At 32.6% G+C, this 14010-nt stretch overlaps 4 protein-coding genes across 14 annotated transcripts in view; 2 read left to right on the top strand and 2 right to left on the bottom strand.

The window, feature by feature from the left end:
• The window catches only part of LOC126924761 (uncharacterized), an 87725-nt gene extending 81756 nt beyond the window's left edge, over nucleotides 1–5969 (top strand). For all 11 annotated transcript variants that reach the window (XM_050739575.1, XM_050739579.1, XM_050739577.1 and 8 more), the window contains one exon: nucleotides 88–5969. In XM_050739575.1, coding sequence (XP_050595532.1) covers nucleotides 88–4467 — 4380 coding nt within the window. In that variant the 3' untranslated portion in view covers nucleotides 4468–5969. The remainder of the gene's footprint in view (nucleotides 1–87) is intronic.
• Nucleotides 5970–6028: 59 nt separating this feature from the next.
• Nucleotides 6029–7827, bottom strand: LOC126924776 (WD repeat-containing protein 61). Its single transcript, XM_050739612.1, has 8 exons — nucleotides 7679–7827; nucleotides 7472–7581; nucleotides 7235–7404; nucleotides 6895–7133; nucleotides 6716–6809; nucleotides 6553–6646; nucleotides 6291–6462; nucleotides 6029–6186 (listed from the first exon to the last, which is right to left on the bottom strand). Exons 1-8 carry the CDS (start codon nucleotides 7679–7681, stop codon nucleotides 6085–6087), a joined length of 984 nt encoding a protein of 327 aa, XP_050595569.1. The 5' UTR covers nucleotides 7682–7827; the 3' UTR covers nucleotides 6029–6084.
• Nucleotides 7828–7870: 43 nt separating this feature from the next.
• Nucleotides 7871–9695, top strand: LOC126924771 (28S ribosomal protein S27, mitochondrial). The gene is made up of 3 exons (XM_050739601.1): nucleotides 7871–7938; nucleotides 8162–9203; nucleotides 9281–9695. Exons 1-3 carry the CDS (start codon nucleotides 7886–7888, stop codon nucleotides 9563–9565), a joined length of 1380 nt encoding a protein of 459 aa, XP_050595558.1. The 5' UTR covers nucleotides 7871–7885; the 3' UTR covers nucleotides 9566–9695.
• LOC126924766 (coiled-coil domain-containing protein 22 homolog) lies at nucleotides 9694–13560 on the bottom strand. Its single transcript, XM_050739592.1, has 8 exons — nucleotides 13378–13560; nucleotides 12848–13019; nucleotides 12469–12769; nucleotides 12152–12396; nucleotides 11649–12065; nucleotides 11124–11564; nucleotides 10845–11017; nucleotides 9694–10111 (listed from the first exon to the last, which is right to left on the bottom strand). The coding sequence occupies exons 1-7, from the start codon at nucleotides 13428–13430 to the stop codon at nucleotides 10898–10900; spliced, it is 1749 nt and encodes a 582-aa protein (XP_050595549.1). The 5' UTR covers nucleotides 13431–13560; the 3' UTR covers nucleotides 9694–10111; nucleotides 10845–10897.
• Nucleotides 13561–14010: the final 450 nt, after the last annotated feature.

Here is a 14010-nt window from a genome sequence, read left to right as displayed (position 1 = left end):
TTATCTTCGTGCGTTATTTGAAATATTACAATAGAAATGTACAAAAGCATGCGCATATCTTATAAACGTCGAATTTTCTTATTTCAGGTGATAGAAACTAAAATTCCAGTGCAACAATCGAATCAAGTTTTGCAGAATGAGTTGGACAAAGTAAGAAACACGGAACGCGGTTCATTATTAGGCGATGATAGTCTGTGCAATTTCTCATTACCTTCGAACTTGAGGAATAGCCCGATACTACATGAAACAATAGTGTTTAACACAGAACCTACACAGCAGCAATATCTATCTAGTATCGATACCCAATCGAACGAAGAAATGTCGTCTCTGATACATAATGACCTTATTGACAATGATCAAAATATAGATGATGATTCTAGTAAGTGGGAAAATGATAAAACATCAAAAACATTAAAAGACAAAGCGATGGAGAATTCGTCTATGCAACAATCTTATACTAAAGTAACAGATTCAGAGAGTAGCGAATCGATTGATTCTGTGGAACAATCAGAACACGCACTTTTAGAATTGTGTATACAACCTGGATTAACGAAAACTATGGACAATATTCAGCTAAACAAAACCACGATGAATGAAATCGACAGTGAATTTGGGGAACGAAAAATTACTAATTTTGATGAAAGCAGTAAAATGTACAATGACACGTGTGAAATAGATGGCATTAATAAAGAAAAAGTTGATTCAAAGCACAAACTGGCACAGAAACCTGCAGACTCAACGAAATATGTGGAGAAGGAAGATGTATATCGGCGTCAAAGGGATCCTGATGCTATGATTGCCTCGTTAGATCGCTTAACTGCGACTCTCGTGCAACAAACGGAAGCAATTCGAGAACGAGATTCAAGCGCAATGAAACAGAGCATATTGAGTGATACATGGAATGAAGATTCTCCTAATGATGTATCTTTTCCTAGCATAAGTATTAGTGCCCCTATAATCGCTTCATTTAAAAGCGATGTACCAGAAGAACCAGGAACAATCACCTCAGAGTGTTATGAAACAGTAAGTAGCGACAATGGGCACATGACAAATTCAAAAATTATTCAAAGAGAAGCGATTAAATTGGCTGAAGCGGTGGATGCAGAAATGAATCGACAGAACGAACTAGATACAACCAGTATGACGTCCATGGATTTAGAAGCAATAAAACCACCTTCCTCGATGGGAAGCTTACTATCACTGACAGCTAGCTACGCAGGTTCAGGTGACTGTAGTGAGTCATTCGTTAATCGAGACAGATGTAATTCTACGTCCTTGCCTCCAATCCAGACGAAGAATATATCTTCGACAGATTCTCGAAGCTGTCGTAAGAAATCTCTTCCTTTGGGTGTCGTAGCTAAAAGAGCTCTGAGTCAAACTCAAAGCCACACCGGTAGTCTCGAAAATTTGTTGAACGAATGTACTGGTTCGCACTTAGAAAGTGTCAAACCACCATCAATGATGGACGAGTTACCAGACGTTGGCGATATGGAAAATAGTATGTTAAGCGTGGCTAGTATTACATCAGAGGTTGCAGATTCTAAGGATCAAGACTCGCAGAACTTAAGCGGGAGCGACGCTGTTTTTGACTTACTAAAACCTGTCGCAAATGTGTTATCCATGACGTGCATGCGTTATGCCGAAGCTATGCAGAATAGTGCAAATAATAGTTTGAGTGAATATCTGGAGAACATCAATCCACCTTCGCTGTTCAATGAAGTGTGTGAAATGGATGAGTCAACAGTGGAACAAGCTACAGAAACTATATGCAGCGATACGTTGTGTATTGATGCGGAATTACATACCGAAGAAGCTCCACATCCTGTGATGATAGACAGAATCGACGAAGCAGGTGATACCGATGAGGCAGTTACACCAATTTCGTCTGAATACTGCGTTACTAGCTCGGCAGAGTCCACACCTAGGAAGCGATTACACAGAAATTTAACACCAAAGCAGAAAAGAACTTTGGCCAAGGAAAGATATAAGACGTATACTATAGCTGCGGAACTCGACAAAAAGGAAGAAGAACGACAGGAAAACGTAGTACAGGAGAAGATTGCACGGGGGAAAATTTCACCTTTTTCCAAATTGACACCTAAACAACGTAGACAAGAAGATAGAGCCAGGTTTCAAACACAGGTATTGGAAAATCCCTTCCCCGACATGAATCAAGATCAAAATAATCAACAGGAAGTTAATGCTACTTATGAACAAGAGAATTCTGAAAAGACAACGGGAGCAACGTCCCCGGTAAAATCTGCTATCCCCACATTGTCAAAACTATCTGCTTGTAAAACGTTGATTAAAAAGCGTGCCGAGCAAAAGAAGAACAGGGAAAGATATCGTACAAGAACTTTGAACGATTCAGAACGCATATTCAGAGATACAGAAAGTAATACTACTACAAACGCGGTAGAAGATAGATTACCAGATTCAACGCACACTATCGAATCGGATGAAATTCAAACCATGTTGGAACAGAATGCAACCATCGTGTTAAATACATTAAACGAATCAAATAACATAAATGAAACTGGCGAGGATGGGTTGCTAGATTGCGAGACTATTAGTTTAGTATCAAATGAATCAGAATCAGAACGGAACCTACGGATGCGGTTTGTCAACGGCGTTTCTAAAAGACTAATAGGTTCATGTGTTCAACAAATGGACAATGTACAAGAACCAGAGGACGCTCATAAGGAAACAATCGAGATCGAAGAACCCAGGTCGCAAGAAGACATCAGGTATACAGATAATGTGGAAACTGAGAGCGAGGATGAATCTAATAATACCGAGGGACCACTTAGAGAAACAAAAAGGCCCCGAATAATTAAACCAGGAATGGTGAGAGATCCCAGTAATGATTCTAACGCTACGGATAAATCAGACCCAGAAAGTCCAAAGGCCATTCGCGGAAGAAGAAAAGCTCTCTACTCAAATCCAATTACGCGAAAACCAACGCCACAATCATCTCCATTGAAACAGGTGAATCCTGTCAGTGGAATACCTATAGGTCGTAGCAACACTTCACCTATTGTAAGAGCAACTAGAGCTACCACGCTGAGACAAAATAACAATAGTCCAGGTACAGCGACGAAGGAATCAACAAAATCAAATATAAGTCCTAAAATGAATCCCAGTTCAACAGATGACAAACGAACGAAGATTTTATCGGTGGCTGCAAAAAGAGCATCAGTTCCACAGAAAGGATCGTCATTAACTTTCACAAAGTCCGTAAAGAGGCACAGCACACCTCCAACGTGTTCTTCCTCGAACTATCAACAAGAAACTAAGACGGACGTAACGATTAAGCCCTTGGAACGACAAGGAACATTTACCAAAGACGAACCAGAAGTGAAGAATGCGCCCACCGTAGAGTCTTCGTCTCCTTCGCCGATAAAAACGAAAATCGCAAAACCCATTAAAGGTGCAACATCCAAGGTACATCCAACAACTGGGAAACCAAAACTTACGCCAAAGACACATCAAGCGCACCAATCAAAATCGTCAAAGGGAAACGCTTCAGAGAAGATTCAATCTTCGAAAGCATTACCATTACTGGTGGCTCCAAAACGATTACCTACAGGAAAAACAACTGCAACTCCAAAAATATCAGTCAATAATCAAAATACTGCACAAATAGAAAGCGGTAAAGTCTTTCGAAAGGTAGGTCCCCTTGGTCAGAGATCTAACAGTAATTCAAGTATTGTATCCAACTCCTCGACCGGAATGCAAACTAGAAAATTGGCAAAGGAAGCGACTAGTAAAATTGCAAGCCTTTGGAAAAAGGTAGAGGAGAGTAAAAATAAGCAACGGTTTGAGAAACCAGATACTAGGCAGTGGCTACAGCCTGGTAATTGTGCTAACGAGATGGATACTCCATCTCCAGTGAGCAATCCGCCAGCTTTTAGGTTGTTTCGTAGTTCCACGTTCGAAGGAGTGCCCCAAGAGAATGATAATCCCGAATCAGCTTTGTACAAATCGAAATTGAAGAGACCATTGGTAATGGGCGTACAACCTAGTAAAGTGAAATACAGAAACTCTTGTGACTTGAGCGGAATGAACGCAAACGACGCACCTTGCAAGATTCCTGTAAAGTCTAGTGACGCTTCTACGTACAAGAAAGACATCGTAGATGTAGTTGATACCTCAGTTGTTCTGCGAAAATCACAGCATACCGAATCCTCCACGGCAGAGGTAGATCCTATGAAACGAATATCACGTCTTGGTTCCTTTATAAGAGTAGACTCTCCGAATACAGAAGGTTCTGCACAAACATACGTTAATGGGTCCGGTGTGCGTACACCCGCGTCCGCTATTGTCCCACCTTTTAATTACAACCCGAAGCAAGATATCCCTTTGCAAATAGCCAAAGTAACGCCGGATGAAACTGAAAGCAAATTCAGAGTGACAGATTGTCATAGCGACATAGTCACAGCTTCTACGAGAGTAACAACGGTATAGTGAAAGCCTGTTATAAACTAAACAACTTTTTTTCGTAGTATTGCTTTTCTGTTTCAGGCTAGTCATTGTACATTTGATTTACTGCTGTATTGATCGTAAATCAACACGCAGTACATATATTACGAATACTTAAGTAAGTTGAAGGTTTCTTTCTTACCTCACACATCGTTTAGAGGACACCGAAAATCTTCATGGTATCTCATTAATTTTTACACACTAAAGATAAGAAGAATAACCGTTTGAATACTTTTCTTCGTTGCATGTGCATTGGCAATGCAATTTTTATTCCCCCCCTTTTTTTAAGAGGTATAATTAAAATGTGACATAGCCGAAAATCCTGATATATCATTCCTATTCACTTTGCGTATTGTATATACATATATTGAGAAATTCCATAATTACGAAGAAAATTAAAAATCGGTAGTACGTAGTAGTAATTATGCTGGATTATTTAATTCAATTTTGTATATATTAAACGTCGATGAAGAATGTAGAAAGTTTAGTGATATGTATTACGACGCATGATGTATATGGAAATATGTCGCTATACATCTTCGTAATAGATAAATTTGCAAGGAATAAGATCTGTATTTTGTTTCCATCGTAAACTGATTTGTATTCTTTTAATTGAATACAAAGTCTAATTACTTTTTAAAGACTGATAGAAACACACATTGGACGAAATTTGGACATTTTCAGCGCAACAAAATGTTACGACAAAAGCAGTAGTGATGTTTATATCGATGTAGCGGTCTAAGTAACGCTAAACTGGCATTATGTGAAGAGACAAAATTTTGTAAACCCTTACTTTAAGTTTCTAGTCTACTTGAAAATTTACAGTTAAAATAGCTTCTATTTTGGTCATATATGTATTACATAAAAAAATCGATTTGCATGTAACAAGTGTCTACTGATTCGATTGTTACCCTTTCTAAAATACATGTAGGTATAATTAAGAGTGTGTACGGATCAATTATGTATTTATAGCTCGGAAGGTTTAAGATATTGGCATGCCGTTTAATAATTTTACTTTCACACGTTCTCATTTGTTTTCTAGTTTCATTGGAAAATTTGCTATTGTTCGAAGCATTTAATGCGTACGATACTTTAAGTTTGTTTCTATATCGCGTCATCTTCCCTTCTACATGCACCCGATCGATCTAAAATTTCATTAGAAGGAAACTGTTTGACACGATATAGAATAGATTTTACTATTCATTATTTACGTATTTGTTACACAAGTCTTATACCCTGTTCCAGTTCGAGTTAATTAGATTTAACCCTTCCAACTTGGAGCCACATCAGGGTACCTTTATATTTTTTTCTTCATACAGGATTTGATCTGTACACCAGAATTCCTTTTCAGGGTTCTTTTGTAATCTTCGTCTTTTACTTAGATCTTAAGTATTCATCTTTTGTTATACTGTATTTTAGATTCGGCAGACATCTTAATGATTTGTATATTAATAATTACAGTACAATAAAATTTATAGATACTAATATCTATATTGTTTAATATTACATTCATATTAAAACACTTAAAGTTATGTAACATTTAAAGTTCTGTAATATACATAAATATACTTTATTAATAATTATTCATATTTATACAAAAATTTATTTGTCATATAATGGACATTCGTAAAGATTAATGGATTTATCTTCAGATACTGATGCAATCATGTTATTTCTTTGTGGATTGTACTTTACAGCCCATACCTAGAAAAGCAAAATGTTCACAACTCCAAATCGCAGATTACTTTTTCTGCTTTATAAATTTACAATAAAAATTCCATAATGTTGTATGTAATACGATATCTCACCTGATCATTGTGTTCATTAAATGTATGTAAGCATTGTCTTTGGGCTAGTTCCCATACTTTAACTGTATGATCTGAACTACTAGATGCAAATTGTTGACCATTTGGAGCAAAAGCAACACCAAGTACCCATGAGGCATGACCTGACATAGTTCCTGCTAAATTAGCATCTTTCCTATATGTAAGAATATGAAGGAATATATTAATGTTTCAATGTTTTAACTATATTCCTATTTTATGCGAACTGAAACTATGAATTACTTACACATCATACAGTTTCATGTGTCCATCATCTGATGCGGTAAGAAGTAATTGAGAATCTGGTGAAAAACAAAGAGACCTGATAGGCATTGCATGACCTAAAATATTTCAAATACATATTAATAATTATAAATCATCAATAACTTATTAACAAAATTTGTTATTACCTTCCAATGTACGTAAAACTTTTCCATATGTAACATCAAAAATATTGATAATCCCATCAATTGCACCGCTAGCAATGTATTTACCATCAGGGCTCTGAAATAAGTAATTATAGAATACAAAAACTATCTTGTGTTATTTTTACATAAAATTATATAATATAAATGTTTAAAATACATACATAAGCAACACTCAATATAAATTTTCCACCTCTGGTATCTAAAGTTTGTTCTTGTTTGCCACTGTCTGTTCCATATAAATGTATTTTACCTGAATGACTACCAGATACAATGAATTTATCATCTGGAGAAAATACCACTGTCCAAATATCTACAGGACCTACTTCAATGCTGGATATTTTCTCTCCTGTTTGCAAATTCCATAGTTTTAAACTTGAGTCTAATGAACTTGATGCACATTCTGAAAGCATGTGTGTACATATCATATTGCTCTGCTAACATTAACATATTCATTAAAATAAGATACATGCAAATAATTTTGTGTTTTTATTAATTATTCACTTGAACCATCTGAATTAACTGCAACAGATACCACACCAAGCGAGTGACCAGTTAATTTATATTTTAGTTGTAAACTTTTGTCTTTTTGTTCCCAAACTTTAACGGCATCATCGACTGAACCGGTTATTAAATATTCCACTGTCTCATTCCCATTAAACTGCATCGATTCACTGCCATATAATGAAGAAAATTGTACAGGAGTATATAAATGATAAAAAATACATCGAAATTAATTACCGTGAATCTTCATTATCCTGCTGTAATTCCTTTTTCTTCTTTAAACAGCCCCAAGCACAGGTCCAAATGCTATCTTCATGAGCATTTTCAGTTTTATTAACTATCGAATACTGAAAAAATTTTTAATTCATCTTTGCAACTGTCGCATATCATGGATAACATAACCTTTATATCGTAATAATTTGCAAATTCATTTATATTCCTCACCATTCTAGAAAGTATGTATTATCTCCCAAACAATGATTAAAAACGATTTTGATCTAATACTAAATATACTGTTCTCTAACTATATATACATACTATCTATTTATAAACACACGCATACGTAACTTAAATATCCGAGAGTTCACCACATGCGTATGCGCGATAGCAGCTGACTACAGGCAGCTGGGTTTATTGAAATCAAATGTGTTTATGTTGAAAGTACTCTCAAAATTTTGGGAAATATATAAAATAGTTTATAATGGGTAATGTAAATAGAAACGCATAAATAAGAATTACAGCTTGATCTTATTAGTACTGTGCACATCTAAAATAACATAACATACTTCTTTTTATACATTATATTACAATTGTAATTGTAACCTTTCTGTTTGATTTGATTGCACAAATAAAAAGATATCAAAGCTACCTTTTTAAGAATATGATCTAATGATAAAAAATGGAATACAAAATGTTGAAAATATTTAGGTCCGGTAGAAAATTGTATCATGAGTTCTACAAAACTGTGGTGCAAAAACGATCTTTTTTATCAGAAGCGTATCGGTGCGACAATGCATGGAAAGCTCGTCTGCAATTTCCGTTACTCCAAAAATACAAACCGGAGGATTTATTTATAACCTTGGACAATAAATTTTTTGTTGATGGAAAAGTTAGTGCCATAGACATAGATATATTTGCAAATACCATACAAAGCAAAGATCAGGTAGAAGAATTATTGAGTATAATCCAGAAACTACGAAAAAGTGCAGAAACAACAAATACCTTAGATTCAACGCATCATGCTGTCATAAGATATTTATTTGATAATGATCTTACTGAACAACTTATGAATGTGTTACATGACAGACTTAAATATGGTATTTTTCCTGATTATGTGTGTTATAACATGCTCATGGATGCATATATAAAAAAAGAAGATTATGCCAGTGCTGTAAAAGTTGCTGTTTTGCCTATGTTGCAAGAGGATACTGACAACTTGATAACTAATGCACTATCCATATATGCTTGTCATAAGTATTTAGAACATACAGATACATGGCAAAAGCCATCAGAACCAATAGAAGATACTAAAGAAGAAATAAAAATACGTGTGAATTATCTTAGAAATCCTTTCTTTGATGACCATTTTGATCTTACTGATCCGATTGATTTAATTGGAAAAACACTGGCTTTCCAGGGAAAATTTATGAATAATACACTAGGAAGGACTTGTCAATTGAGAGGTTTAATATTATATAAAAAATATCAAGATGCATCAAAGTCAATAAAACAATGGTTAAATGAAGTCGAAGGAGATATTGTTTACAATGAAGTTTTTGACCTAATTGAAAATGACAAAGAGAAAGTACATAAAGAAAAAGCAACAAATGAATTTGAACAATTAATGTTAGAAGTCAATGCATTAAAAGAAAAGAATTTGTGTAAGGATAATTTAATTGAAGCATTAGAAAATAATGTTAAATCTGCAGTTGAAAGGCAACACAATATAGATATAAATGATCAGTTGCAGGTAATTGAAAATACATTAAAAAATACAAAAGGAGTATTAATTAAATCTATTATTTATTATTTTGCTTAATATTTCAGAAATATACTGAATGGGAAAAAAAAAGACAATTAATATTAGATAAACAGATCGAGGAAATAAATCGACAGGCCAAATTGCTGGAAATAAACAAGTTGAAGGAAGAAATGAAGAAACAAGAACGATTTTTAACTTTCTTTGAAAATGAAGAAGAAATAGAACTACAGATAGAAGAAATGGAAGCAAAGGAAAAGGAAAATATGGAAAAACTCCTTAGTAAACATGGCGCTCAAAGGAAACTGAAGAAATTAGAAGGAGAAAAAGAATATATACCACCAATGCTTTAAATTCAGAAAGAGTAATTTTTGACATATTTATAATTTTTTAATAAATATGTATAGTTAAAACCTTAATAAATTAAATACTTTCGAAAACTATGTTTGAAGGGTTTATAATAATAAAAAAACAGTCAAAATATCTATCATATTATTTATCTCTCATATTTTGTACATAATTGCTTAAAGTATTTTCTTAAATATTTATTATGTAAGTTTATAACGGATCTCCAAAGCCACTTATTTCTTAGAAATATGAAAGTTAACTGTACAATTAAAGTTTATGCTAAAAAAATTATTAGGCTTTGTAGCAAATAACGTTCTGTTTGAGCGTTGATATTGAATCCATTTATGTTACATCTTGGCCCTCTTATAAACACGATTAGCGAATTACGTATAATTTTACGTTACACACAACTTTGGGCCAAGGCACAGTTTTAACAGTTATGTTTAAATTTAGAATAACTGTTAAAAACTATTTTATAGGCAGCAATATATCAAATCCTGCATAACTATAAAATTTGGTCTTCGTAATCGTATTCGTTTATGAGGAATGTTCTGTAAATACAATAATATAATTTCACTTTTGGTAAAAATTTTCTAATTAAAGCTTTAGTTCATTCTATCTTTAACATTAACACTTTGACTGCCACGCCGAAATCACATGTTTCGCTCAAGACACTACGGGAGTATTTTTATTATTCAAAGCATATAATGGCAAAAGGTGTCGCCTTGGTAATAGTTGATAGCGACATATTATAACAAGGCTTCGTTTATTTCAACAAACCATTCGCATTCGTTATTTCGTCGTAAACAAAACGTCCAGAATATATTGTTGAAACGTGTAGAAGATATTAGTAAACAGTATTTGCTCATTCATCAGTATATAATATAAGGTAAGGTATGTGCACACTTCTAACTTCAATTACATATATGATTATAAAGCAGCATTTACGATTATTTTCTAAGCTGTGTTTATAATAATATTCGTAGATTACCCCTCAAAGATATGGATGCAAACGCAGTGAACCATTAGATGCAAGATTTGTTCGCATTTTTCTTTTTTTTTGATATTCTAATAAAAATGTTTAATTGTTCAATGGGGAAATTTTTGTTTCAAAGTATCTTCTATTTATCGGTTATATTCAAAATGCCCTAACTGTCAATTTTTATACAATTTTTACAATTGTAAGAAGTTCAAGAGCTCCGGTTACCACCGTGGCGTCACAAGAGAAACCATGGCCGGTCATATATGACCAACGTGGCAGTCAAAGTGTTAATGGAACTTTACCTGGTCGTTGTTATTACAAATAATATATCGTAATATCACAGATTATGTAAAAATCACGAAGTTTTACTCTGTAATTGTGCCGTTAATTCTGCTGTTTCTTGTTTCATTTGTCTCAAATCAGCAGTTATTCTTTCCAAATTTGCTCCAACATTTTTTGTAGCTTCAGAATCAATCTAAAATCCATTGTAACACACTAAGTATATTAAGTTTCAATAATTTGACAGCAATATAAAAGTCATCTTCAAAGATATTATTACCTTTATACTATACGATATTTACCTGCTCTTCTAAGTCTCTTATTTCTCTTATAGTCGCACCTGTTTCTTCTACTAAACTTACGAGTTCACTACAATCAGAATGAAGTGTGGCCAATAATTTATAAGCTTTTCTTGATGCCTCATTCGTTCTTGCATCTCGAAATATTAATTCATCAGCAACAGTAAAGGACCTTTCTAATCTGCCTGTAAGTGTGTTAATTTCTTTTTGGATTTCACGCGTGTCAGCTAATACTTTATTAATCTCATCTCTTTGTTTTCTAATATTGTTAATTATTTCTAAAATTCGTTGGGTATATGCGGACCTATTCACTTCTTTAGGGAGTTTTTGAACTTCGATTACTAATTGTGAGTATTGTTGATCTTTATTACGACATTCTTCTTGTAATTCTCTCTCCTTCTCTTTTAGTAACTTAATATCATCGAGCTTCTTCTGACTTGCACTCTAAATATATATATTCAATACATGAAATTTTGAATTTACGTGAATAATTTGAATTTTATTTTATATTAAGATGATAGTACTTACAGCTTTAGTAGAATGCTTTTCTCTTTCTTGCCTATACTTTTGGATTAGAGGCACTCTATGTTTCTCCCACTGATTACCTAAATTGATTAATTTATTTGTAGTAACTTCAATTGCTGCCTCTAGTTTTTTAATATTTTCTTCGCCATCTTGAAACAGATCATAAATTTTTGCTTTAATCTTTTTTTGTTCTTCATTAATTGTTAACTCTTTCTCCTCATTTTGATAATTTATTGTTACTTGTGCTACACTGGTACTTAGGTTCTTGATTGCATCTTGCAATTTTTCTATGTCATTTCTGGAACACTCACATTCTATTTTTATTTTTTCTATCTGTAAGTCTTGTTTTTCCATCTTATTTAATACTTCTTGTTGTATAATCTTAGTTTCTTTAGTGCCATTATCTTTTATCTGAGGTTGCTATATACAGAAAGATAATACAAAATTAATAAAACAGTCTAGAATGAGACTGTGTGAACATCATTACCAATATTTTTGAAGCTTACTTTGGAAGCTAATGTTCTATCTTTTATTGAATTCCCATTCAGAAAATTGACATCACCAGATATATTAACCTCAATAATTTTATCGCAATATTGTTTATTTAACCAATTTATTTGATCAAGAATGCTCATTGAATGTGTATGAAGAGCTCTTGCATTGTAAGATATCAAAGAAGGTAGAAGTGATGATTCATTTTGCACTTGCTCAGGCACAGATTGCAGATAATGTATGCAATAATCTTGATATTCTATGACAAACAAAATTTTCTAATCAAAATATCATTATAATATTAAAATATAATAAATGTAAGCAATATTACCTTCTTTACTCTCCATTTTCGGAACTTCTAAATTCACAGATTTATAAGGGATTTTTGCTCGTCCTCTATTTCTAAATCCCTTTGTATGACAATAATGTGGTAACCATGAAACTGATAGACTCTGTGCTATTGCTGTTGCTATAGATTTTTCTAGTAATACAATATTGCTAACAGGTTCGCTTAGAGGTTTATCACTTTCTTTCGGTAATTTTTCAATAAGAAACATGAAAACTTTCCTTAGGTCTGCTTCTGAGCTATATAAAAATGTTTGGTAACCAATATCACCTTTGTACCCTAATTCCTAAATTTAGAAACAAGATGTCAATAAAAATAAAATATCAAAATTGCATAAATAATTTATATGTTTATAAAATCTTACTGAACATGCTTGAGCAAGTGTAGCACCTAGTCGAAATCTGGCTGCCATATTTATAGGTAAAATTGTTGACAATCCAAGTCCTGGTCTTATTATGTCTAAACATTTTACCGTTGCTTCTACTACCAATTCTGTGTTAAAACCACTGAGATTTGTTATATTCTCTGTTATGTCACTAAAAAAATTAATGTTAAAAATTTGCAAAGTATTTTTGTATGAATAATACTTTATTTAATATTGAATTGCTAAAGCAGAGATAAGTAGTGTAATTTACATAACATATATGTCAAATAAATATTATATATATATTTTATATATATATATTAATTATTATATAATAATTATATAATAATTATTATATATATATTAGGTAATATCGTAATGTTTTCCTGTTTGATAAAATAAATTACAAATTATTATTTGTAAGTATAAAATATAATTCGTATAAACATCACCGCCCACCATAAAACCGGTTGACATCAGATATCAAGAATTTATTAAATGCATAAAACGTCGCAGAAAATAGATCTTACCAGCCTATTTGACGCAATGAATGAATAATTATATTGTCAACTTCCTCCATCATCCGTAAAAATGTGAAAATCCTATACTCTTTAACTATATTATTTTATTGAAAGAAATTTAACTTGAATTGCACAAATCTAACCTGTCCATGAGTGAACAAACATTTGTGCACTATTATACAGATGGCGCGATAAATTATCAGTTTTACCAACGCGAAATGTATTCATACTACACACACATATATTAATCGTTTCATTATTTCTCGTCTGTGATTTATATAATAATTCTCGAAAAAGAGATAAAGTTTCATGACCATAATTGAGACAAAATGAAAATAATATATAACATATAATGTAATATTATATAAAGTTATAAAGCAACCACAAATCTTTTCTTAAATTTGTATTTTATGCAAATAAATAACCAGATTTACTATTGTACCAAAAATCCTTGAACATTTTTTATCACGTGATAATAATTAATTTTTGCTTTTATTTATGTTTGTACAAAAATATTTGATTAGAAATCAAGATAAAAATTGTTTTATATATGTATATATATAATATGTACAAATTGTTCAGATTATTACTTCATAGTGTTTTAAACAATTATATAAATTATCTTTTAAAAAATCTATTTAA

The sequence above is a fragment of the Bombus affinis genome, chromosome 15 (genome assembly GCF_024516045.1).
Source record: "Bombus affinis isolate iyBomAffi1 chromosome 15, iyBomAffi1.2, whole genome shotgun sequence".
Taxonomy (NCBI): domain Eukaryota; kingdom Metazoa; phylum Arthropoda; class Insecta; order Hymenoptera; family Apidae; genus Bombus; species Bombus affinis.
Note: the sequence above shows the minus strand (reverse complement) of the source record. Positions and strands in the feature narration are given on the sequence as shown.